The following is a 25,850-nucleotide window of genomic DNA, read 5'->3' as shown; positions in this document are numbered from 1 at the left end:
AGAAATTGCCCGATTCACCGACGTGGCCAATCCCAACACACCTCTTACAGCGCTGAATCTTACAGATGGGTCTATTGTTTACTTGGCTTACGACGGCGAGCGCACTGTCGCTGGGCCGACTTTTCACCCGGTGGGCTCTTTTGGAAGGAAGATGACCATGGCGAAGCGAAGCAGACGACCTTTGCTAGCGATGTCTTAGCAATCCTCTGCTTTTCATGAGGTCTCGCTTAGACCATCTAGCTAAGAATATATGGTTGGTTTGGTATTGTTGTGCTTTTAAAAGAAATTATTTCTGTTGTATTGTGAGAATAAGTAGCTGTGAAATAAAGTAGTAGAGCGTTTGGTAAACTTTTTTGTGAAAGTGCTTCTAGAAAAAAAAGTTTGTTCAATGATGCTCCTAAGAGAAGAATGCATGTGGTTGAATACTTCTTTATGACCTGTTGGTTCGGGATTCTTATGACAATCCGGGAGATGATATATTTCACCTTTATATGGTCCCAAATAACCTATCATTTGTAGGTACCCCGCATCTACCAAGTAATATTTTCCTGAAAATTGAAAATTTTGTTTTGTATTGTAATAATTATACAAAGCAAGTATGTAAAATGTTATAATAAGTATGAAGATTACCATTTCGAGGCTTAGAAAAGTATAAATTTGGATTCCGTAGCATGGATAGAAAAACCCTTGTATTATGTGCAGTGACTTCCCATCCGGCATAAGCAAATGTGAATTGCATGTCAAAATTACATGCAACCATAACATTTTGAGTTGGCATTCATTTCCTACTAATGTATGTAACTTGATCCGAAGGTGGTATTGAAGCCTCAACATGTACTCCATCTATGGCACCAATACAATCCTAAAAATAATAACATAGAAGAAAACTGTCAACCTACACTTATAGTTTGCAAATAAGTTGGAAGACGAATCAAACTTTACCTTAAAATGAGACATGTATCTTGCATCTCTCCTTATTTCTTGGGGAATGCCACGAAATTCCGAATCCATCGGTTTGATAATATCTATTGCCATCTTATATACGATATCTAACATAGCACCAAAATATCTACTAACAGTCTCACTAGAATGTTGAAATCTCTTTTGCGCTAATATATTTTTCACACCATGTCCTAACATATGCAAGAACATTCCTAATATTTCAGTTGCATACATTCTCCTTGAACCTTTCAATCCATAATTAGTTTGCAAGTCATTGGATAATCTATAAAAGACATCTTTGTTCATCGTAAACATTCTATAGCTTTACACATCATTTCCTTGTAGTACTTCTATCAACCAAATATTACCTGTTTGGAAAGAATTCATACACGGAGTTTTATGGACATATTTTAAATAATATGTTTCAACAACTCTCGCTACAGCGCATATAATTAGATCATCCTCCAAATCCTCAACATCATCATTAGAGGTGTTCATATTGAATATACACATGTAACCTAATACATAATTCAGCATTCCATAAGTCATAATCCAACAATCACTAAGAAGTCATAATCCGACATTCAAGAACAAGTCATAATCCAACGTTTAACAAGAAATCATAATCCAACATTCAATAAACACAAAATACAAGCAACATTCAACACATAATCTTAATGCAAAGTACAAACCACACATAGTCATAATTCATAGTTTTAGTTCCTTATTGTTGTTTGTTTAACATATATTTCAACCAAGTCAGCTGGACTTCAGGATCTTGTATCGTGGCAAAACACATCTTGCTTCTCTGCACTACAATATAAACATGTAGCAAACAACCATAACTTGCTTGGTGGCTCACAACCAGGTAATTGTGCAATAGTCGCTATCACTTCCAGAATACTACTACCTATATGTAGCGACCTCATCAATGAGTTTGCAGAACTCCTAGTTTCATAAGCTTCAACAAGATGGTCAATTTGACCACAAATTTTTGCAGCACCTCCATTTTTTTTTCCTTTCTTATCAACCTTCTTCTTTTACAATTCTCCTTGGTTAGCCGTTTTTTTTTTTCATTCCTAGTAGCTTGCCTTAGATCCTGCATAGTCTCAATTTCTTCCTCATCATTTGAATCAATTTGTCCTATAGATTCCTTTCGTCTCTGGTGGTAGTACTCCAGATGAAGGTGCCTAGGCATGTTCACCGATAGCAACTGTACTCGAGAACATCTTATCTAACTTGTCCTCCATCTCAGGACTAATGCCATTTTTTCGCAATTTTCTATTTTCTTTGTTTATCTACTAGTAAGAAAGAATATGATTAATACATATTGCATGATATCATAATACACATTAAAAGATAAATACACAAACCTAAATTTTATTATTCCACAACTCCTCAGAGACATCAACGGTACCCTTACTCGAATTCCACCCTAGGCCAGTTTCTTTACCAACTAGCTATTTCCACAACTTCCACTCATTTTTAAGTGCATCCCACTGATTTTTAAATTGCCCTTTTTCATAATCATGCCCTGTCTCTGCCTTGAAGTTAGCTCTAATATTAGCATATTCTTCTTTGTTAAAGTGAGTGTCCGAACGCTTTCCGGCCTCAACCTCCTTAATGCAAACATCACAAAATATAGATCTATTATGGGCATTCCATGTAGCTGAAGGATTTGACGAAGATGCCCCCTTCTTTGCCATCGATACCAACTACTGATTCGTATATATATATATATATTAAAGCAAGAACAAATGATATAGAAATATAACCAAGAAATAACTAATCAAACTATTTTGCAGTTTATGAAACTATCTCCCATGATCGGTTATCATCATTTGATCTTGCTTCTTAGAACTAGTGACAAACAAAACAGTAGACAAATATTTTGATGGAATGGAACAAATCCCAACCTGAAAGTAAATAAATCCCATGGGGACTTAAGGAACTTAAGGAATGATGGAAGGGAATAAATCCCAACCTGAAAGTAAAATAACATAGTGAACCACAAGCAAGTAGGTGCAAAAACCAACTGAAGAATTATTTTGTTCCATTTAACGGCAAATATGTAATCCATACTGAACAAAAAAAACTACTTTTTGTTCTATCAATAACCAAAAATGCTGGCACAAAAAATGTAAGCTATATTATCCAACATTTAAACAACAATATTACTTTTCTTAATTTCCTGTGCAGTTCGCCCACCACTTCTTAATTTCCTAGGAGAGCAATCTATGAGTAACTTGTTAAAGTCAGGAACTAATCATTTCCTTTATCCAAACACTAGACCGAATCCCTGTACTGATGCTCAGACCTGAAAAACTAATTACCTTTTTCCTTTTCCTTTCAACTCCAACATTCAATGACTTTAGACATCTGTTTTCCTTTCAGTCTTTGTTTGTGCTTGAGAGCATTATACATATTACTTTTTTTTTTGTTCTAACTTTTAAATATATGCATATCCTAATGAGATTGCATTGCATCTGATTCATGGTCGTTCTTGTGTTGCATTGCATCTGATTCATGGTTGTTCTGGAGGCACTTGCACAGGAGGCATGAGGTTGCTGTTTGATCTAGAACAAATTCAGAGGTATGCCCCCCAAGCTCATGCTCCTACGCCATATGTACGTATATTCAAATCATAGTTTTCATTTATTTTGGTGTGCAGTTTTTGTGTTTTCTTTAGGATGAAGGTCTTACTTTCTCTCATGTTTTTAATTTCTTATCTCTTTCAATTCCTAAGAGAGTCTCATTAAAAAATACATGGATATACCACCATGTCCGAAAAAAAAATCCAAATTTAGCCAATCTACGAGAAGCCTTCCCGTAATCACAATACCAACTACATTGCTACATATATCTCACATTTTTGCCATAGTTTGCATACACAACAGAAGAACGAAACCACCTTAAGTTAACCACAATCGAAACAATATGAACAACAATTGATCATAATAGAGATATAAAAGATTACTATAAAAAGATTAGGTACTTGTTCGAGTAGCCTAACCTTAACCCAATAAGGATAGGATAGATGGATCATATGCACAAAATCAACCCGAAAAGAGAAATTATAGTAGATGACATATACACTAAGATTAAACAATTAAAAACCTGCCTCCACCAATAAGCAGAGTAGAGTTCACAAATTAGTAACAGGACAAATCAGAAGCAGAGTTCAAAGATCAGAAGCAGAGCAGAGCAGAGCTTTATCCTTTCTTTTATACCTAAACCCTAAGATAACTCAGAAGCAGACCTTCCACAAACCCTATTTTTTTCCTCAAAATTACTATCTTTTTCCAAATAATTTTTTCCACAAACCATATCACCTTCCCCAATTAATTTGTTCCCGACCCTCCATCCTCAATCTTTTTTCCCGACACCCATACACTCATCCATTTGCTCTTCCCACCCCTCTTTCACTCTCACTCTCCCGTCCCCAAATTTAAAAATCCAAACAAATAAATAACGAAATTTTAGACAAGAGAAGCTTACCAGAGGAAGGACGCCAAGCCGAAGAACGCAACCTGTAGAACGAGAGAGATCGCTAGGAGAACGAGAGAGATCGCTAGGAGAACGAGAGAGATCGCTGGGATTGAAGTTTTTCTGGTTTGGGTGCGAAAGGCGTGTTCTGAAAGTGTGAGGAAGGGAGGAGGGCAATTTTGGGTTATTGAAAAATTCATTAAAGATTACTGTTCACTTGTGTTTTTGAAAATAAGTTGGTTTTTGGAAGCTGCTATTTGCAGCTTTAGGTTTTGGGTTTATTTTCATCCAAAACTTTGAAATAAAGCTGATTTTGACAGTTTACCAAACACCATAAACCCTCCCAACTTTTTTTCATACCCACTTTTTCTAAAATCACCTTAATGCCAAACTAGAGCTTAGTTTACACACGTCTTATTTAATCCCACTAAAGCTGGTCCATGCGCATAACAACACACAAGGCTACATTAATAAGTAATCCAGTCCAAACCAGTGAAAACTAATAATAACAAACAATCACACCCTAATAGATTTTTCAAAGAACAATTAATATTTTTCAAGCCAGCAGGTTCAAGTAGAGGATTACAATATCATCTCCGCCCTTCCCCGAACACCAAACTCATCTTCATACCCAATTTCTATCCTTCACATTTATATATAATAAAATTGAGTTTTAGGATGGTGTCGATGTAAATTTCCGTTGTCTTCAATCTTGATGAAAATGCACCTGTAGAACAATTAATACATTTGATCAAAGACCTAAGCCTCACGCGCCATGAGGGGGGGTTAGGTCAAAGGATTTCCAATGCCTAAGTTAGTTTATCTGAGAGAGTAAAGTGTTTAGGGCTTTTTTTAGGGTTGCCAAAGCTCTAAAAATTTAATAGAATATGGGGTATTTATAGGGATAGGTTCGGTCATAGTGTTTAATGGAGAGATATTCTCTAAATATTCCCAAGATATTAAATAGGAAATAATATCTTGAGATAATGATGTAATTATCCTAATTTATTTAAATTAGGATTACTTACTTGATTGGAGTTAATATTCAATTGGGAATGTATTAAAGATAGGATTTTGGTAATTAATCCTTATCTTTAATTACTTGACAAGGGCATGTGAGCTGTGGGTAATCGTATTTAGCTGCTAAAACCTTGAGGGATGTGAGCTGGGCGTGAGAGTATCTGAGAAGCCTGCCTATTTATTGAGGACAATCTTGTCTTTCTTGAATAAAAGCCTATGTGTCGCCTCTAGAATTTTTGGAATTATTTTAGGCACCACAGATGGCACTATTGATCTATAGTGTATAGACGAATTTACCCTTCAGCTTCTTCTTGGTTCTATGTTTTTATTAAACCTGGCATTCGTGTTGTGTTTTCCGTGTTCGTGTTGTTTTTGTGTCATATCCAATATCTTAACGGGTCGTGTCGTGTAACACCCGTTAAAATAAACGGGTAAAATGACCCGACCCGAAATCGACCCGATAATATTAACAGGTAATATGACCCGACCCGTTATCGGTTAAGGAAAATATATTTTAAACCAATAAATAATCAAATGAAAAACATTATACTAAATAAGTATATACATATCATATTGTCACATCCAAAACATAAGAACGCAATTTTCTTTTAAGTATATTTTCACTTACCTAAAGTCTTTAATAATTTTTTAATTAATGTAGAAGTGTAAAAAAAATATAGAAAAAATATATAAACGCTCGTAATGACAAGCTTTACAACTTTCATGAAGAGCTTAACTTTGAAATTGGCCACTATAATCATATAAATCATAAATCAAAATTTAACCGTTGATTGTTGTTTACATTTAAACTTCATTGTTCTCATCAACTTTTGTTTTTTTCAGATTTTCTTTTTAGAAAACTTGATCTATTAGAGGATGCATGAAGATGAACGGTTTGGATCGTTGATATTATATTCAGAGTTTTACGATTAGTGAAAATATTGCTTGATGTTTATAAAGTTTCTACAAACTATATGACATCGACTCATATTTTAGTTAATCGTAAATATCGAAACGTGATATCAAAGATCTAAACCGTTCATCTTCTTACATCCGCCAGATGATCATGTTCTCAAAAAGAAAGTTTCAAAAATGAAATTTAGTAAGAAGAATAAAGCGTAAATGGCAATCGACGATTAAATATAAATTTAAGGTTTATGAATTATAGTGTTGGATTTTGAAGCTGACCCCTTCATGAAAGTTGTAAAATTTGTTACTATGAGTAATTGTATATAATTTTTTTTTTACATTTTTTACACTTCTACAATAATTATTATTAATTTTATTAATTTTGCCCTCAAATAAAAAAAACATTATTCATGAAGGTTTGGAGGATTTTAAAAATCTAAACGATAATGTAAGTGTAACCATTATTTACTCGTTGAGGAATAATGATGAATCACGAGTGTTTATATATTCTTTCACATTTTTCATACTTGTATGTATGTCTTCTTAGTTCTTGCCTATACAAATATTATATTAGTTTATTTTAATTTTGGATAATAACATGTTAAGTAAAATTTATCCTAGTAATGATAATAAGGAACTCTCATAATAAAAATAAATAATGAATAAAACTTTTTTTTTAAACTTATATAGAATAATAATACAAAACAATATATTTAATATAGAATATATTGTATATATTAATATGACTATTGTAATTTATAATAAATATTTTAGTAATTAAACTTTAAAATTATCAAAATAATTTTTTCTTAACGGGTCGAAACGGGTAACCTACGTGTTACATGCGTGTATATCCGTTAAGAACCCGTTATTAACAGGTTCTTAACGGGTCACCCGATAATGACCTGATAAGTTATCATATTGACTCGAAACCTGTTATTTTTATGTCATGTCAGAAACTGCCGGATCTAGTTTTTACCTCCTTTGCACAGTGAAAGGACGACTTTGCCCGCGATGGCCATGCATTCTTCGTCGTTAGGCTTTCCTGTTCGATTTCTGTGCTGTTTCGTTCTCTGCTTTTCATTTTGCTTCTCTCTTTCACACCATTTCCTGCAATCAGTTTTTTTTTCTTTTTCTGCCCCACTTCTACACGTGTTGGTCATCGCGAATAGAAAAGAAGTGGAAAAGCCCAAATCTTCAACCCCTCCTCTTTATGCAACAGAAAATCCATGGCTTTCTTCAAGCCCTCCATTCCCCCCACCAGGGACTCTTCTACCTCCGGCGAGGTATATGTCACCATGGGTCCCATGTTCGCCGGCCAAACCACCACCCTACTCCGCCCGATCAAGTTAGAGGGCAACAACGGCAGGTAAATTTTAAATTTTTGGTTAAAGCCAAGTTCGATTTGTGAAGATTTTGGGTAGAGATTGAAGCTTTGTGTGAGGTCGTGTTAAATCGGTACTGAATTTCCCTTAAATTTAATACTTATTTATTATATATTTTTTTATGTGTAGGAATGTGGCGATGATAAAATCGAGTAAGGATATGAGATACGCCATTGATTCAGTTGTGATGCATGACGGGGTGAAGTTTTCGTGCTGGGCGCTGTCAGATTTGTCGTCGTTTCGTGTTTAATCTTTGTTGGGTTTATGTCAATTCTTCTCTTCTTATGTTTGACTATTGGATCTTGGACCTTTGATTTCTGTAAAACATGTTATGGCATGGTAAAACAGTTAGATGAAGGTTTGTCGTTTGCAGAAATGAATATTAGGGGGAGAGAAAAACGGGAGAGCAGGGGTGGAAGAGAAAAATGGCTGGGCTCTTTTGCACTAATTTGTTTTATTTTTTAATTTTAAGTTATTTGAGGTTTTGTGATAAAGGGAGGTTGTGGTCTGGTAACATGGCTTAAATAAAAGCAGAAACCATGATTTCTATGAACTGGACAAAGTTTTGTCCAACTCTTTACTCTTTGTTCCAGTTCTTCTGCAAAGGTTGTCTTTGTTATCTGTTTTAAAGTACCCAGACTAACAACTATTTTTTTCTTTTGTCTAAAATAAAGGACCAAAAACATAATGTTGCTCTTTTTTTTTTCTGTATCTTTTACAAGCCATATGCCCATAACGTTAAAGAAAACATAATGTTGAGTGAACAAGAACTCAGCAAATTGTAAGTCACTCATCCCCAATACTTTCTGTATGTTTTCTTCAATTATTTGTTTTTGGGTTTGTTTCTTTCCCAAGAATAAGAAGAAAGAAACGAGAAAAATATAATATTGGACAATAATTATTTATCTTGGGAGTGTTATATATATATTTTTTTGGTAAAAGGATAGATTCAAAGAACAAAGAGGCACAAGGCCAAACAACACGCAGAGAAACAACCTCCGCAACCCCAGAAGATACAGACATAGATAAAAAGGATCAAGAAAGACACCACCTCAACAGGTACCAGCGTCGCCCTATTACCAGTGCAACCCATCCCCAATTACAAAGGAGGACAGGGAAGACCATCTTTGTTCAAAATGCCAACTAGCGAAGATGAAGGTTGAACAACCCAGCCAAAGCTGCACATCTCCAGTGAAATATTCCTTGCGACAATCCGCCGCCATACTTGCCGATCGTGGAATCCACGACCAGGAGCATGAATGAAAACTCCTCCCAACATCCAAGATACAGCTAAGAATTGGGAAAAGGTCCCAATCACAGCTCAAAGAAGGGGAATTGAGGGACCGAATAACCCCTTGTGCGTCTGACTCAATTACCACCTCCTGCACTTGCAAACACTTAGCCAACAAGCACCCTTCCAGAATAGCAAGAGCTTCAGCCATCCTAACCGAAGATGCATGCATCCATACACTTTTAATCGCCCTACAACCCGATAACCAATCACGGGCCACAATCCCAATCTTACCACAACAGGAGTCCCTCCTCCAACACGCATCAACATTCACCTTAATCTTATTGATTGGGGGAAGAGACCAAAGAGTGAGAAGGCGCGTACCTCGAGGACGGCTAGTTTGGATTGTGGATGATAACAGCAGGGGGCGGAGGCTTGCATAAAAGACTCCAAAGCAGTAATGATAGTTCGAATAGATCGAAGAGGTGAGGGCTTAACACCGTTGAGAATAGCATCACATCGGGCTCTCCAAATAAACCAACATGTAAAAATCAGGTACCTCATAGACCGAGCGAGATCCTCATGACAACCCATATTTTGATTTATCGCCCCATACACCCACTCAGCCAAAGTAGTAATTGAGCTTTGATTGATCTGAACATTCAACGGACCCCCAAACCATACTTTAGACACCCAAGGACACAGAAGGAGAATATGCTCCATGGTCTCCACACATTCATTACAAACTGGGCAAAGGGGGGAAGTGGCACACCTACATCGAAACAAATTGGAGTTAGTAGCACAAGCCACCTTAAGAGCTCGCTAAAGAAAGTTCTTCATCTTAGGAGGAGCCTTACAACTCCATAGCCAAACCCAAATCCGAGGATGAACATTGCGTGAGGAGGATGGGCGATCAAGGTTTATGCATGGGTGTCTACTGTGATTTCTCCAATATCTGGACTTCACTGAAAAAGAACCATTTCTCTCATACGGCTAGACAAGCTTATCAAGACTTAAAAGCGGCCCCACATAGATTTTAGAGATGGTATCGCTCTCTGAATCCGAGATAAAGTTTGAGAGAAGGTCCAAGTTCCAAGTCCTCGAACTTGGATCAATGAACTCCGCAACTTTGCACTTCCTATTGATGACCGAAGGATTAAAAGGAGTAGGGTGCCCCCCCCCCCCCCGTTATTCCCGGGATCCAATTATCTTGCCAAAACCAAACCTTCATCCCTCCCATAATCTGCCATCTAGCATCCCTTAGAATAAGATCCCTCCCATCCAATAAACTCGCCCAAGCCCAAAAGGCCCTCCCACCCTTCTTAGCCTCCAAGAAGGAAGAATTCGGGAAGTATCGAGCTTTCAAAACACGAGCCCATAAAGAGTCCAGGTCATGAATCAATCGCCAACATTGTTTGGCTAGAAGGGCAATATTAAAATCATTGAGATTACAGAAGCCCAAACCCCCTTCCTTTTTTGGCCGACTCAAGTCATTCCATTTAACCCAATGTACTCCACGATCCCGATCCGCTCCTGCCCACCAAAACCTCGCCACAGCCGCATCAATATCCTTGCAAAAACTCATGGGCAATCGAAACACACACATTGTGTACATAGGAATAGTTTGGATAACTGCTTTTATGAGAACTTCCTTTCCCGCTTGAGATAGAAAACGTCGTTTCCAGCCCGCAATCTTCGTCAAGATCCTCTCCTTAATAAACTGTAAAGCCTCTTTCTTTGACCTCCCCCAAATTGATGGTAAACCCAGATATTTTCCTGGGTCTTCCACCTTGGGCATATCTAAGATATTACAAAGCTCCGAAGATAAATGGGCAGGAGTATTCACCCCAAAATAAACCACCGATTTCTGAAGGCTAATTTGTTGCCCGGACGCTCTGCAATAAGCATTAAGAAGGGAAGAAAGATTCCTACAATTCTGGTTGGTAGCCACCAGAAAAATTAGAGTGTCATCAGTAAACAATAAGTGAGAGAGCATAGGCCCCGAAGTAGATAATTTAATGCCCTCCAAATACCCCTGCTGAACCGCCCTACTGATTAACAGCGAAAGAACCTCACTGATAATAAGGAACAGGTAGGGTGATAGGGGATCCCCCTGTCGAAGTCCCCTTGTAGGTTTAAAGGTTCGCCCCGGCCTCCCATTGATTAAAATAGAAAATTCCACAGTTTTAACACACTTCATAACCATGGCAATCCATATTTGTTGGAAACCGAGATGCACCATAACTGCCTCCAGAAAGTCCCATTCAACCCGATCATAAACCTTATTCATATTCAGCTTAATCCCCATTTCGAATTTTGTCTTTGTTCTTCTCATCTTAAGGAAATGAAAAATTTCATAAGCCAAGATAATATTCTCTTGAATTTGTCTTCCTTTGATGAACGCATTTTGATTCAGAGAAATAATTTGATCCAACAAGGGCTTCAACTTATTCGCCAAAATCTTAGATAGAACCTTATAAGAATAATTACAAAGGCTTATAGACCTAAACTAATTTACCCCTTCCGGGTTTGGAACCTTTGGGATCAAAGCAATATTAGTAAAGTTGATAACAGAAGGGCAGCCATCACCCCTAAGACAGTCAGTAACAATGCCATGTACCTCAGTTGCAATAATGTCTCAGTATGATTGAAAAAACAGACCTTGAAACCCATCAGGTCCAGGTGCCTTCAATCCTCCCATATTAAACACAGCATCTTTAATCTCCTCATCAGAGATTGGGCTACATAAAGTCTCATTCATATCATTTGTTACAATTGGATCCAAGCAGTAGAGAATATCCCTCCAATCTCGATTGCCATTCGACGTAAAAAGTCTTTGAAAATGATCTTCCACCGTTAGTCTGACTCTAGCCGGATCTTCCTGCCAACCACCCTCCTTATTCCTGATTCAGGCTAATTTGTTTCGTCTACGCCTTTGGATTGTAGATTGGTGAAAAAAAGCAGTGTTTGAGTCGCCAGCTGCAACCACCGAATGCGAGATCTTGCCGCCCAGTATGATTCCTCTTGTGCCTCAAGCCGATTAATAATTGCAGTAACCTCACTGATTTCTTCCTTATTTTCCTCCCATTGCCGTTGCAGATTCCCCAAATGAGAGTTCAACCGTTGGAACTCAAGCTTTTTGGCTTTGAACTTGCTCGAACTCCAGCTAATCAATCCTCTTCTAGTGGCGTTAATCTTCCATTGCCACGTAGCGACCCCTTCACCAGCACTTCCCACATTCCAGCATCATGTTATGGTCTCCCTGCATCCCTCATCTTTGCACCAAAAAGCCTCAAATCTGAACATAAGTTTACACTTGGGGACCAGCGGGTCAGTATTTAATATCAGCAGGCAGTGATCGGAAGCCCTAACATTTTCATGAATAATCACCGAGTCTGCCAGCTTCCGTTAATTAAACCCCTGTCTAACCTTTCCTGCACCAAGCTGCCATTTCTGGTTCCTCTCCAAGTAAATTTTGGCCCTGAGAATCCAAGGTCCACCAATTCCATACTATTTAAGAAAGACTGTAAAAATGGAATAGTCGACCGATGCCAAGGACTCCCTCCCGATTTTTCATCTTCAGATAATATCTCATTAAAGTCGCCCGCACAAAACCAAGGGGCACGCGTCGGGCTCAGCTCCTCCGCAATCCACTGCCAAAAATTAATTTTCTTATTTCTATATGGAGTGCCATAAACCCATGAAGCATTAAACCACTCATCCTAAAAAAGTCGCATCTCAGTATGGATCAAGTTCCTGTTGGATGATATAACATTGACCTCCAAACTGTCATCCCACCACAAGCTCAGACCACCCGCTGATCCAACCGGAAGAACATCCCACCCATTCACAAAACCCATCCTCCTACGAACTCCCACTATTCTGTGGTTTTGCATCTTAGTCTCCATTAAAAATACCACAGAGGGTCTATATTTTCGAATAAGCCCATGTAGGGCTCGAACTACCGTGTCCGACCCAAGACCACGGCAGTTCCAAATCAAGTTTATCATGGTTAACTTGCCGCTGTATCGGGCCAGCCGCCACTGCCACTTTGATTACTTCTTAATCGCTGACTCCGCATAGTTTCCTCCTCATCCACAATGTCCTCCAGATAAGGCCATAAATTCTCCTCTGACACTGGAACCTCCAGTAGATTTTCCTCATAGGCTTCATTCGTCTCACTATGTCCAGATACATATCCTGTATGCCCACATTTCCTAGCTCGTCCCCTTGAAGCAGCTTGTCCTTTTGCTCTTTTTGTCAGTCTTGAGGTTCTTTTGCTACTTCTTTCCCCAGCATTCCTCTTTAGGCCCATTCGTTGAAAAATGCTTATGTCCTCCAGATGGCCTAGAACAGAGTTATTCGGTTGCATTCCTTCTAGCAAATTCTGGTTCATCAGCTACTCAATTTGACCATACTGACTTCCGTGATCTACCATCCCTGTGGGATATTGTGAGTTGCTCTCTACCCCCTTCACCCTCCTCTTCGCCTCTGCCTCAACCTGCCTTCTTCTGATATTCACCCGACGAGTACCAAGAGCCCTTCCTGATTGCCCTCATTCCTCCATTACACCCATACTTATTATAGGCAACCCAATAGTGTTATGCCCATTCATCCCTTCCATAGAGCCGTGAGCATGATCAGTGACCATATTCGTAGCGCCCATAGTTGGATTAGCTGTCTCTCGTGAGCTAACTTGGGTAATCAGCGTATTCACAACCCCAATACGTCCCACACTTCCTTTATTGACTGTCTCACTGCCATCTTCTTCCCCATTATTATTTCCCCCCTCTCGTTGACTTGAAGTCCCTCTCGCCCTGCTGACTCCCGCATGCCTTCTCCTGCCTTGAGCCGTATTAATCACCCTTGGAGCCTCTGGAAAATCCCTGATCATTTTCGTTCTAGTCCACTCCCCTTATCCTGCCCCTTCTCCCCTCCTTGTTGGTACAGAGCATTCAATACTAGGATGATCAATGATACCATAATTATAGCAGAAATCCTACAACCGCTCGTACTGAAATTCAACCCAGGATTCCTTGTTTCCTGCCCTGGTAACCCAACACCCCGTTACTAGAGGTTTCGTGGTATCCACCATAATTCGGATTCGAAGGAAACCCCTAGCTTTGGTGATATCCTCAACCTCTAGTAAATCCCCACATTTATTTGCCAGGCAGTTTAAATTACCCTCAGAGCACAAACACGAAGGGATACCTTTCATCTGCACCTAGAAGGGCACCATGTGCATCGGCATTTCTTCCATTCCAAGATCTTCCGTCCACCTTTTCACAGAGAGGTTTTGTTTCATCACCCCCCAAGGCACCTGTTCCAGTAAATGTGTTGCAATATTCTCGTCTCGAACCAGGATCACATACAGGTTGTCTTGCACCCAGTTAATTTGAATCTCCCCAAACTCTTTCCACGCACTCTTCAAAATGTTTCTCACACCCCATTTGTTAAGCTGTTGATCCACCATAACCTTTGCTATGAGTTTCACTCCAAATTCCATGTTCGAGAGCTCTATTCCACTTTCTAGTTGCACAACCAATTCCTCCACAGCATTTGCCATTTTCTCTTTGAACTTCTTAACCGTTCTTCTGTTTCTCTCCTCTCTATTATTTCTCTGTCTGCCTCCCCAATTGAAAGAACTATAATCTTTTTTTCGACTATATAAAGCAGAGAAAAAGTACCCAGTGACGTTCAGATTGGTAGGAACAAAGTGAATGCTCTTTCTGATGTTTACTGCAGATCACCCCCCCCGGGCGATTATGTACTCTTTTCTAGAATTTGTTAAGAAAAGTTGGTTGTGGTGATTATGTACTCTTTTCTAGAATTTGTTAAGAAAAGTTGGTTGTGGTGAAATTTCGTTCTTTAAAATCCATTAGATCATGCTTAAATTGTTAAATGCAGTTGTTATTGTTAGCTTTTTTTAATTCATGTTTTTAGTCTTGAATTAAATTTATTGGTTCCTTTGCTTGCTTTTACTTGCAGCTACTATACTGATCCTGGAAGTTTCAATAACAGCGTTGCTGGCCAGCAGGTGAATACTAAGCAAATTTATCTAGCATTCAACCATTTCTTAAGATCTGATTTGGTTTTATTCAAGGAATTTGAAACCTTTACATTGAACCATTTCTTATCTTAATTCGTGGGTTGCTAGCGCAAATACAGTGCAATCTAATGTTTTGATGCATACTTGATTCGGTCTCAAATGTGAAGGAAGAAAAGTACATGCTTCTAACTTAAATTCAGTACAGTTTTTCATATATTCTTTGTCAATTGAATCTAGCCATTATGGCCTCTTCTCACTAACTCTGTTTTAGTATAAATAGGTCTTTTCAACTACATGATGTTTTCAATCTGGATAATGATAATAGAGGAGAAGATACACCAACACTGATTGATTGCAAGGTAAGATTGCTTCATGGAAAATATAATTACTCCGGTTATTTATCTTAACGGTCCTAAATGTAACTTTGTTTTTAAATATTTTTAGGACAATGTCTTCATAATCTCAAATTTTAAATCAAAATATCCAGTGATGCAACTAGATTTGAGGTAAACTTACGGGCTCATTACAGTTTTGTTAAGTTCATTGGTCTTCTCTTAACAAAAAATGCTGATTTGAACTCATCTACTGGTTGCATATTGTAGATTAATATCAGATTTGAGGGTCGTTTTTGTATCTGCAGCCTGTGGTGGCACTGCCTTTGCTTGCGCTGGACAACCTGTCTGATACGTACATTCATAAATGCATACACGTCTACATATATTTCCAAATTTAATAGAGAAAACTTAATGCTATGATCTTACTTAGTGTTCATATTCTGCTTTCTTCGTACCAAAACTTGACTGGCTATTAGTGAATGATTTCATTGAACAACATATGCATCAATTACATGCTGCAAGTGTATGATGGTGAAGCCGTTACGGTGCCTTCAAATGATCACATTCATTTTATTTTTTATTTTGGTTTTTGACAGATTACATTAGATTTTATTGTTGTTTATTTGATGAAGTTCTCGATTGTCCATTTATGCTTCTATTTAGTAAGATTGGGGTGGTAAAGATTTATGGGGTGTTTTCTGGGTTGTTTTCAAACTGCATTCATTTCTTGCAAGACCGAATTAAGAAGCATTTTTTTCAATCGCACATTATGCAACGGTTCGTTTTGATTTGTAAACAAACTATATGCTTTGTCTTTGTCTTGGGTTATAGTATAACGTTTGGCGATTGAATTTGTAAGAGGTTTAGCAATTTTTTCACAAGCTTGCTATTCTTGCCAAATGCTCAAGTATTGTGTCTTCTACTTTTCTGTTTGCTTTTTTTCTGTGTTTTTCACGCATGGAGTGGGCTGATTACTATAATGTGATGACAAAGCAAATTAGTTGTTTCTTATAGCATGCATATCCATATATAGCAAGCAAAGTATCACCTCATTGGTTCTTAGGTATTGTACCGTCATTTTAGTTACTTTGTGTAGAAACTATTTATGCATGTTCCGACTAATACATTATTCCTGCAGTGAAGCACGGGCACATTTTCTAGTTAGGGAGTAATCTCCGCAAAGATCCGAACCCGTGGAAAATTTTTGTTAATTGAGCTGTCCTGGCCTGTTAAACTTGTTTGACAGGCTATGGGCCAGCCCACCATAAGAAGGTTTCAACAACTTGAATATCAAGTAAGGGAAACAACAAATTACATGACTTATACAAGTAGTATTACATAAAATCAACGAGCAACCCAAATATTTAACATTTATCGAGAAACCAAGAAACACCTAAAACATCCTCCACTATATTCTTCATTTTAGAGATTTTCAAATTTATACAATGCCCAAAGATTTAAAGGATTATGATTGTCCTATCTTTCACAAACACCTATTAGAGAGCTGGACGTATTTCTTGTACACTATTTAAGTCCAAGACGATGGCACTAGGCATCATATCATGGCTTTCTTCTTTTCCACAAATAGTATCTATTTCAATCTCTCTGTTGAGCAAAAATTGTACATAATATGTAAACAAATAATTTACTCAACACAATTTCACCCTCGTTCATTTTTCCGAAGAGGGTTTTATTAATTCGAGTTCGACCCATTCTAGGCTACGCACCTATTAATTACAACCTTCCTTTTGGGAAAGAAATACCCTTTGATTCCATTTCGAATAAAATGTAACTTGAGGATTTTGGTGCTTGTTTGATTTTGTAACTGCATCTAGGTCGAATCCTAGATTGCCTACGTACCCTCTTGAGGGATCAAGTCACTCGTAGTTCATGGATTTGGTACTTATTTGGATTTGATGCCTTGTGCAGTTTTAGCTTATGCAGGCGAGGAGCATAGTGCCTTATGCAGTTTCAGCTCATGCGGGCGATGAGCATTTGAAAATTTGATGTGGCTTCATGCCATTTGAGATTTTTCTTCGGCTTCGTGCCACTTTGAAACTCTTCTTCGGCTTCGTGCCATTTTGGTATTTGATAGTAGGAGTGAATTTAGTTTATATAAACCAGGGATTCGTTTCGGTTTCACGGTTGTGTCTATAACTTGATATCAGACTGCCTACGTATCCTTAACGGAATCAAACCGGCGTAGTTCGTTATTTGATTTCATCGTTGTGTCTGAAAATTGATATCAAACTGCCTACGTATCCTTAACGGAATCAAACCAGCGTAGTTCGTAACTTGATTTGAACTTGTGTTCAGACCTTTGGGAAAATGAGAAGCTATTTGGATTGGATTTGAATATTTAATAGGTAATGTAAATGACCCATTAATTTGAGTATGACAATCTGGGATGTTTTTTAAGACCACGTCATATCCACCCTTTTATTTTCTTTTATGTGGAACTTGATGGGGCCTTGTCCTCTTGTTGTATTTCCTATTCTTCTATTTATCATGGGGCTTTGAATCATTTGACCCAAGTGTCTTTCCAATCTGACAGCAAGTTGCATTATTATTTTCTTTATGTAACTTTAAGACTTTCTAAGTCCAAATAGGACTCTGTTTCAACAAACTCTCTTCTTCTCCATGTGAGAACACCCTCGCGTGAGGTGGACTTCATTCATACCCCGTGAAATGCCTTAGAGATCCATCCTTTACTTAGCTCCCAGACTCGGTGGTCTCTGTCCCGAAACGGTTAGCAATCCCGATATACTTGGGTTCCGTGGATTTCGTCATAATTCAAACTTCTATTTGGATTGGGTATTCGTGGATTTCAAAGTGAGAATGGGTAAGGTTTGTTGTAGTTTAGATTCTTTGTTCAAATTACTTCGATTTTCCATTATTTCCCCCTCAAATCGCAAACCCATTTTTTCGCAGGTCACAAAAAGCTTTCATTTTTTTCTGCTGCCTTGCATTCTTGCTCTTACCCCTTTGCTTGTGTTTCTTTTTGTGGATCGAAAGCTCAAAACGAAGAGGGGTGGAGATCAGGTAAGTCATCCCGTTTTCGTTTTCTATGTTCTGGGTTTGCTTATGTATTTGGAGTTATATGAAACTCTAACTGCAATGAAATTATCAATTATCTCATGCAGGCATCCCAGGCAACGACCACTCTTCTATTTGGTTGTTGGACATACTATTTTGCAGTACTTTGAAAACAAGTGTTGATTCATGGCTCCAAAGGTGAGGATTGCACTCTAAAATTTGTAGGGCACCCTCATAATATTTGCTGTATTTGTGTGCTGCCTTCTATGTTTAATTGGAATAGAATTATACTTTTCCATTTGTATATCTGGCGAGTGGCTTTACAAACAACCATGCTCATGATAATTTTGTCCTGCTTGTTTGTACTTGTGTAAACTGATTTGCATATTAGGTCTTTGGGTGTTGATACATAGGTTGCCTTGTGAATGAGTTTCCCAATTAATTTTGGGAAGTTTTGACATCAAGCTTTAAACTCTTTTTTTTTTTTTTAACATTCACATGGCAGAGAAGCAAGTGAAACTTTTTGACACAATGAAAGTTTTTATCCCATCTTCACGTGGCAAAGAAGGTTGCTTGACCATTTAAAGATTGGGAAATTTGCCCTTTCTTTCCTTGTCTTGTAGCATTTCAATGTCTTTCTTTGGTCAAAGCTTTGACACAATGTTTAATCAAAACTTTGACACAATTGTAGCATTTCAAGGCTTTGAACCTTCTTCACGTCTCCTTCCTTCTTTGTCTTTATCAAAGTTGTGTTGGGACTTTTCTTTTGTCATCATCAAAATTTTTTATTTCTTTTCCTTTGTTTATTTGTCAACACATGCACTTACTCTCTTTAGCTTTTCCAAACATGATAACCAGCTTCTTTAGCTTTTACAGAAAACTTTTCTTCATTTAGTCACTCTCTTTAGAGCATATTTTCCTACTTTTCTTCTTGAATTGGGGAATTTCCAAGCATGTGTCGGTCAGGGGAAGTTTTTTTCCTTTGCAAACAATCTTTTCCATTTTCTCCTTTTTCTTGGACTCTATCCCCAATAAGTTTTCATATAATTTTTAGCCAAAAGCATCCTCCATGTTTTGTACCCGTGCGTAGCAAAAACACCAAATAGAATAATTTCTTTTCTCTTTCTTGAGTTGCATCTTTGTATATGTTGCCTCCTTGCTGTCTTATTTCTCGGGAACTTAAGCTTAGAACTTTGAAACTGCACTTGACAATTTGGCGAAGGGGTAGACCATTTAAACTTGGTTAAAATTTCACGGGGTGGTCTAGGCCACCCCGAAGAAATTCATGGGATTCTTGGAGATTATCTCTGCTGCAGCTGGGGGAGTCAGTGGATATTTAGTCTCCAACTCCATTTAATTGGTGAAGAACGCCAAACAAAGAGGTAAAGGTCTTATATGCCTTTGCTTATTTCCCTTTCCTCATTCATTTTTTGTTTGTCTGCAGCTTTTTATTTTTGTGTTTGCTGCCGCAATGCTTTTTTGTTCTTCCTACAACATAACATCAAACAAGAGAAAAAAAATAATTTTAACAGAACTTGCTTCATACCTGGTGATGAATGTTCTTCTTTTAGATCTTGATTCAAAAGCACAAAATGGTTGAATAGCATGCTCTCTTTCCTGGCAACACCTTGATGCTTTGAGTATTTTCTCTCAATGTTTCTCTATTTTTTCTGCAGAGTATCCCCTCTCTTTTTTCTGACTCCCTTTTTTTGTTGCAGCTGATGCTTATTTATAGGCATCATAGGAGAGTTCTAGAGCTTGTTACGTGGGGGGAAAGATGGAGGGCATGACTTCCTGCCACTCTCTCTTAACCTCTCTTAACTGACCCCACGTTTTTTTTTTGTTGCAGGAAAGGGGGGAACCTGTTTATTACTTCCCCCTTTTGTAGGAAATTTTCCTTATTTTACTTATTTATATTTTTTTTATTTGTTTATGGATATTTAGTTTGCATGTAAAGCCCATTCTTAACTTTTTGGGCTGGTTTACATCTTTATTTTGCCTTGTAGTCTGATCCAATTTGTATGAACTCTATTTTTTTATGTTGTATATTTTTGTTGTTCAACACTCTCTATGTACACAATGTATGGTACTTCTGCACTACTAGGGGCACTCATTGATTAATTGATTAACAATTTCATGACGGCTTGTTTGTTGATGCTGACTTTACTGTACATAATTTGCAATTTGCAACAGCGAACAACAAACAACCAATAGGGACGTTCTCAATTCAGTATGGAGACTTCACATCATCCAAAAGCAAAACCATCTATTTCAAATTACAATTTATAACACTCATCTTAAAATAAAGGGTAAATTACATAATACCCCATCAGGTTTTAGGTCTATTATAACTCTATACAATATCTTTAAAACATTTCATCTTCAGACCTCACCTACTATTTTATTTCAATATAGTTCCTCTATTACATTTTTCCATCCATTAAAGAAAATTTATTATAAAAACCCTAATTTCAACTTCCCCAACTCGAAGCTTTGCTCTTTTTGCGATTAGGGAAGTTCGGTCATCGGGCTCGAGTGCTTTGCATTGCTCAAGGCACTGAGAGGTATGGGAGTAAATTAAAGCCTCGTCGCAATAGGGGTTCATGGGTCGGGTCGAACTCGAGCGCTAACGGGTTTAAAGGGTGGTTCAGTTCGGATAATGGAAAAGAGTCATTGGACTTGCAGAGCATGAGTTGGAATAGCTGGGATAGTTGGGACGTGGACAGCGTTGGAGGTGAGATGTGGCAGAAGTTGGCATGAGTTCTGGTTTATGAAGATCTTGGACTGGATGACAGAGTACGCTGTGGGAGAGCTGTTATTGCAGTGCTCAGCGTTGGAGAAGAGCCAAAACAAGGCTGTGCCGGCAGGGGTTCTGACGCAGGTGAGGGAGACGAGGGTGAGAAGAGAGAAGGGGTTGGAGATGAGGGAGGTGGTTGCGAGGCTAGGCTCAGGAGGGAGAAGAGGGGTGGGGGGGTTGTCGGGAAGGTGGGGTGGGTTCTGTGTTTTTCAGTTTTTCAAATTTTCAGTTTGTTGTTGTTGAGAAGATTCAGGTTTAAAAAACAAAAAAAATTTTGCCATGTGGCACAAATGTGGCAGACACGTCAGCTCTTAATAGATCAATAAATAAAAAATATAACGGATATACCATATTGAAATAAAATAGTAAGTGAGGTATGAAAGTGAAATGTTTTAAATATATTGTATGAGGTTGTAATGGACCTCAAACTTGAAAGGATATTATGTAATTTATCCTAAAATAAATAAATAAGATATGAGCAACAAGGCAATGTCAGAAACTACTCCAGGCACAGTATTGTAAGGATAATGATGGTTAGCAGCTACATTGCTATCGTATGAAGAAAAAAGAATTGAAATAATATTTTAAATTGGTTATAGTGGATGAGGAACAGATAGACATTTGATAGTTTTTACAAGTATTTTCCAAAGGACAAGGATTGTCTGCCCTCCTAGTTGTGGTGCCCTTCCATGCCCTTCTATTTTGTGCGGTCACGGTTAAGTCACGTCAATATTTTATATTTTAATTATTTTTTGTCTTATTATCTCATTAAAAAATTAATATAAAATATTGACGTGGCTTAACCGTGACCGTACAAAATAGGAGGGTATGGAAGGGCACCACAACTAGGAGGGCAGACAATCCAAGTCCTTTTCCAAAGGTACTGAATATAAGTTTTGGTCTGTTTTTCGAAGAAGTTGTTATGTACAGTTTTTCTGCATACGACTCGTGTCTCACAATTGTTGGAGTGGCACTTTCATTGAATTAATAATCCTAAATTTTATGTGTGGTCACACAGCAACATGATTTCCATAAACTATTCCAATATTTTAAGTACTTGCTAGCATCATTGTCCTTTTGGGTTTCAAATAAAAGATTTATGAACTTGTCAAAGAAAAACAAAATTATTTCCCACCTTTTATTTAACTGGCCCAGATGATGAATAATCATGTAATTTTTTATTGCAGTCCAAAAAATTTCATCCACAAGTTATCATGTTAAGTAGCACAAGTTAACAGAAAAAAACAACCCAAACCAAACATGAGTTTGATAGAAGTTAGGTAAGTAATTAGCTGTAGATTTAACTTTAATCTAAAATAAAAATTCAAATTGCAGCAAACTTGGAAACCCCAATTGAATTTTACTACCAAAATGCTTGAAATCTCAAAGTTCAGACACTTACTATTCAAGCTACTTGCACTATATACACAAACCACAAACTTTTCATTGGCTGGCCTCCAATTGTTTCCGAAACATGATTAGAAATTAATTCAGATGGCCTTACCAAAAATACATGATCAAACCGCTAATCATCTCATAATCATCAATTAATTAACAGATAACGCAGGAATTAGGGTTTTCTTCAGCACTTTGGACATAGTAGTACTTGGTCATGTGAGGATTGTATGCTTGGTAGGCTTTGACAAGTTCAGCAACTGGATCAGCTTTCTTCTTATCATCTTCTTTCTTGCCTTCATCTTTTTTGGCAGCCCCTCCATCTTTCTTATCATCTTTCTTTTCTTCCTTTGCTGGCCCAACTGTTAGAATGTCTGTGTACCACCCTTTTCTCAGTTTGGCCACCACATCCACCGGGTCTACGTCGCCGATCACTGTTAGTTTCCTCTCCTTCATGTCCATAGCAATTGAGTCAATGCCTGCAAAATTTACATAAGTGAGGGAAGAAAAAGTCAATAAGTGCATGAAATATTAATGTTACGATTCAACAAAGATTATGATTGCTATTTATTTTTAAAAAAAATTCTCAGTGATAATATCCCAGATGGATGCTCGAATAGGTGCGGATAAATGAAAGAATTTAGAAAATTTTCACTTTTTTTTATTATTTCCTAAATTTTTCATGGAGCCAAATTGAACTAATATATGCTATATATAGTTGATCGCTGATACCTGAAAGGCTAGAGACTGCTTTCAAAGCTTTTTGCTTTTCCTTGTCATCGTGTAAATCCAATTTCAGTACAACTTTCTGCAGAAAGAAAATGGACATTCATCATTAAAATCTGAAATCAGTCACTAAAATCAGAAGTACAAGAAGGATAAAAAAAGTTTAGAAATCTAAGCATGAAATAAAAGCCGAAAACAATTGAGAAAATGATTTTATTTTCTGTCTGAAAGGGCAAAAAGGAAGGTTTTTGAAACTAAAACTAAACTATCTGATAATATTCTTATCAGCCCAATAATCTTTGAAAGAAAATAAATACAAAAAAAAAAAAAAAAAAAAAAAAAAAAAACAGAGTTGCAGGAAATTTTCACAAGCAAAGAAACTTTAGTATATAAATTAGATTAGAGCGCCAGAGTGAGAAATTACACCTTCATTTCAATCGGGCCTGAAGCTCTGACCACGAATAATAAAGTACCTACAAAAACTAATCAAAAGATGTTTTTATGCCTAGAATTGAAGGGTTTTGGAGGAGGAAGAAGAACAAGAAGAAGAAGGGAGGAATTTGCAGAGAGTTTTCCTTGAAGAAGACTAGAAGACGGACAGACTTATAATTAAGCCAAAGCCTGCCCAAGGGTTTTATAAATCCAATGATATCAAGTCAAACACTTGAAGTTAAACTTGGGGATGCGATTTAAGTTCAAAGCCTTGCCTTGTTGGACAAGGAACCAATCAGTCGTGGATCATGGATGTATTACAAAGCTTTGGTGGGATTCACTCGTTTTTACTTTATTGTTTTTGTTTCCTCTGTGCCTGAAGGCTTGAACATTTCCACCTACGTATGCTATGATACATTGTATGTTTGGTTTAGGTAGCAATGGATTGTGACCAAGGCCTAAAATATCGATATTATCCCGATATTTCCATCGAAATTTCCGTGTTTTTGGACTACTGATATTTCCGATATCATTGATATTTTAGACCTTGATAGGAACTCTATGTGGTACTAAGTCACTCATGTATCTTACCATGCAATGTATAAAGTGTAAAATATTGTACTAATTCATTATATATTAATGATTATGGTGTGTTTAAACTTCTTTCATTAATTACTACATATTTTCTACACTCACAATGTTTGCCAGCTCACTATATAATTAACTTAAATCAGTTAAATCTCTCATGTAATGCATTTCCTTCCAATTTTTTGTGATAAACTAATAGATAATTGACTAAATAAACATCCTGCAAAGTTTCAATAAAAATTTCCAAGTTTTTCTTACAATTTTCGTGGTTTTTATTCAATTTTTATCGATATCGATAATATCCTGATATTTCCATCGAAATTTCCGTATTTTTGGACTACCGATATTTTCGATATCATCGATATTTTAGACCTTAATTGTGACCTCTTGTTGTGACTTTGGCTTTCTCGGACTCAACATTAATTGATTTCTTTACATGCAAATCACAGTTTAACACATATAAATTTAGCAATTCATGTTATAAAAGAAATTTCTTTGGACATATATGATAGTGTGCTTTACAGATGCCTAGAGATGTTTGGTTGTTGGAAGGACCATTGCTATAATTTGGTTAAAATTGGGGGACCATTGCTCCAATTGGATTAAAGTTAAAGGACCATTTCTTCAGTTGGATTAAAGTTGAGGGACAATTAATACAATTTTTCTTATTTGATTTTCTATATTTGCCCCTTGATTCAACCTCACGTGCAAGTCACGTGATTCATTTTGATGGAAGTACTAACGGAGTTGACGAAAATGACCATAACTGCACATTTTGATGAGTTGAGGGACCATTAGTAATGGAGTTTTAGTTGAGGGATCATTACTGTAATTGGGTTAAAGTTGAAAAATCATGACTACTCGACTTACAAATCTACGTATCACTATGTAACTTTTTATTACTACTTTTTGAATTCAACATTGCAAACCTTATTATTTATAAATTACAGTTTGACATATACATGTATAAGCCTAATTCAATAAAATCACAAATAAAAAAAAAATTATACACTCATCAAATTGTGATTAGTATTCAAGTAATATTGACTACGCTGAACTTTGAGACTTTGTATTCCAAAGAACCCAATTCCTATTGGGAGCATTTTTGCTCACCACCATAAACTATGATGTATGTTCACCATATACCTAATCAATTGACACGTGTCATTTCACTTAATTTTAGTTAATTTTTTTCAAAATTGAAAAACTAACATTTAATGCGAAAGTTAACTAGAGTTAAGTGAAATGACACGTGTCAATTGATTAGGTGTATGGTGAGCATACACCTAATCAATTGACACGTGTCATTTCACTTAATTTTAGTTAATTTTTTTCAAAATTGAAAAACTAACATTTAATGTGAAAGTTAACTAGAGTTAAGTGAAATGACACGTGTCAATTGATTAGGTGTATGGTGAGCATACACCATAGTTTATGGTGGTGAGCAAAAATGCTCCCAATTCGGAAGGGCGGCAAGAACCTTACAAATTTTTCATATGGTGAGCTGGCAAACATTGTG

General features: G+C 37.1%; 1 protein-coding gene and 4 long non-coding RNA genes across 6 annotated transcripts; 3 read left to right on the top strand and 2 right to left on the bottom strand.

The window, feature by feature from the left end:
* Positions 1–1,501: 1,501 nt before the first annotated feature.
* LOC103439202 (uncharacterized) lies at positions 1,502–4,629 on the bottom strand. Its single transcript, XR_003774501.2, has 2 exons — positions 4,441–4,629; positions 1,502–2,240 (listed from the first exon to the last, which is right to left on the bottom strand). It is a non-coding gene; the product is annotated as an uncharacterized lncRNA (long non-coding RNA).
* Positions 4,630–7,587: 2,958 nt separating this feature from the next.
* Positions 7,588–8,322, top strand: LOC139196734 (uncharacterized). Its single transcript, XR_011581845.1, has 2 exons — positions 7,588–7,726; positions 7,872–8,322. It is a non-coding gene; the product is annotated as an uncharacterized lncRNA (long non-coding RNA).
* A 6,501-nt stretch (positions 8,323–14,823) lies between these two features.
* LOC114825671 (uncharacterized) lies at positions 14,824–16,676 on the top strand. Of its 2 annotated transcripts, XR_003774500.2 has the most exons (3): positions 14,824–15,381; positions 15,467–15,528; positions 15,625–16,676. It is a non-coding gene; the product is annotated as an uncharacterized lncRNA (long non-coding RNA). The 2 variants fall into 2 exon arrangements; XR_011581794.1 differs by having other exon boundaries at positions 15,467–16,676.
* Positions 16,677–17,957: 1,281 nt separating this feature from the next.
* On the top strand, positions 17,958–18,806 carry LOC139196697 (uncharacterized). Its single transcript, XR_011581793.1, has 3 exons — positions 17,958–18,199; positions 18,289–18,399; positions 18,501–18,806. It is a non-coding gene; the product is annotated as an uncharacterized lncRNA (long non-coding RNA).
* A 3,713-nt stretch (positions 18,807–22,519) lies between these two features.
* LOC103439249 (heavy metal-associated isoprenylated plant protein 39-like) lies at positions 22,520–23,973 on the bottom strand. The gene is made up of 3 exons (XM_070823532.1): positions 23,738–23,973; positions 23,318–23,393; positions 22,520–23,064 (listed from the first exon to the last, which is right to left on the bottom strand). The coding sequence occupies exons 1-3, from the start codon at positions 23,741–23,743 to the stop codon at positions 22,742–22,744; spliced, it is 405 nt and encodes a 134-aa protein (XP_070679633.1). The 5' UTR covers positions 23,744–23,973; the 3' UTR covers positions 22,520–22,741.
* Positions 23,974–25,850: the final 1,877 nt, after the last annotated feature.

This window comes from Malus domestica, chromosome 06 (genome assembly GCF_042453785.1).
Source record: "Malus domestica chromosome 06, GDT2T_hap1".
NCBI classification, from domain to species: Eukaryota; Viridiplantae; Streptophyta; class Magnoliopsida; order Rosales; family Rosaceae; genus Malus; species Malus domestica.
This window is presented reverse-complemented; position numbering and strand designations above follow the sequence as displayed.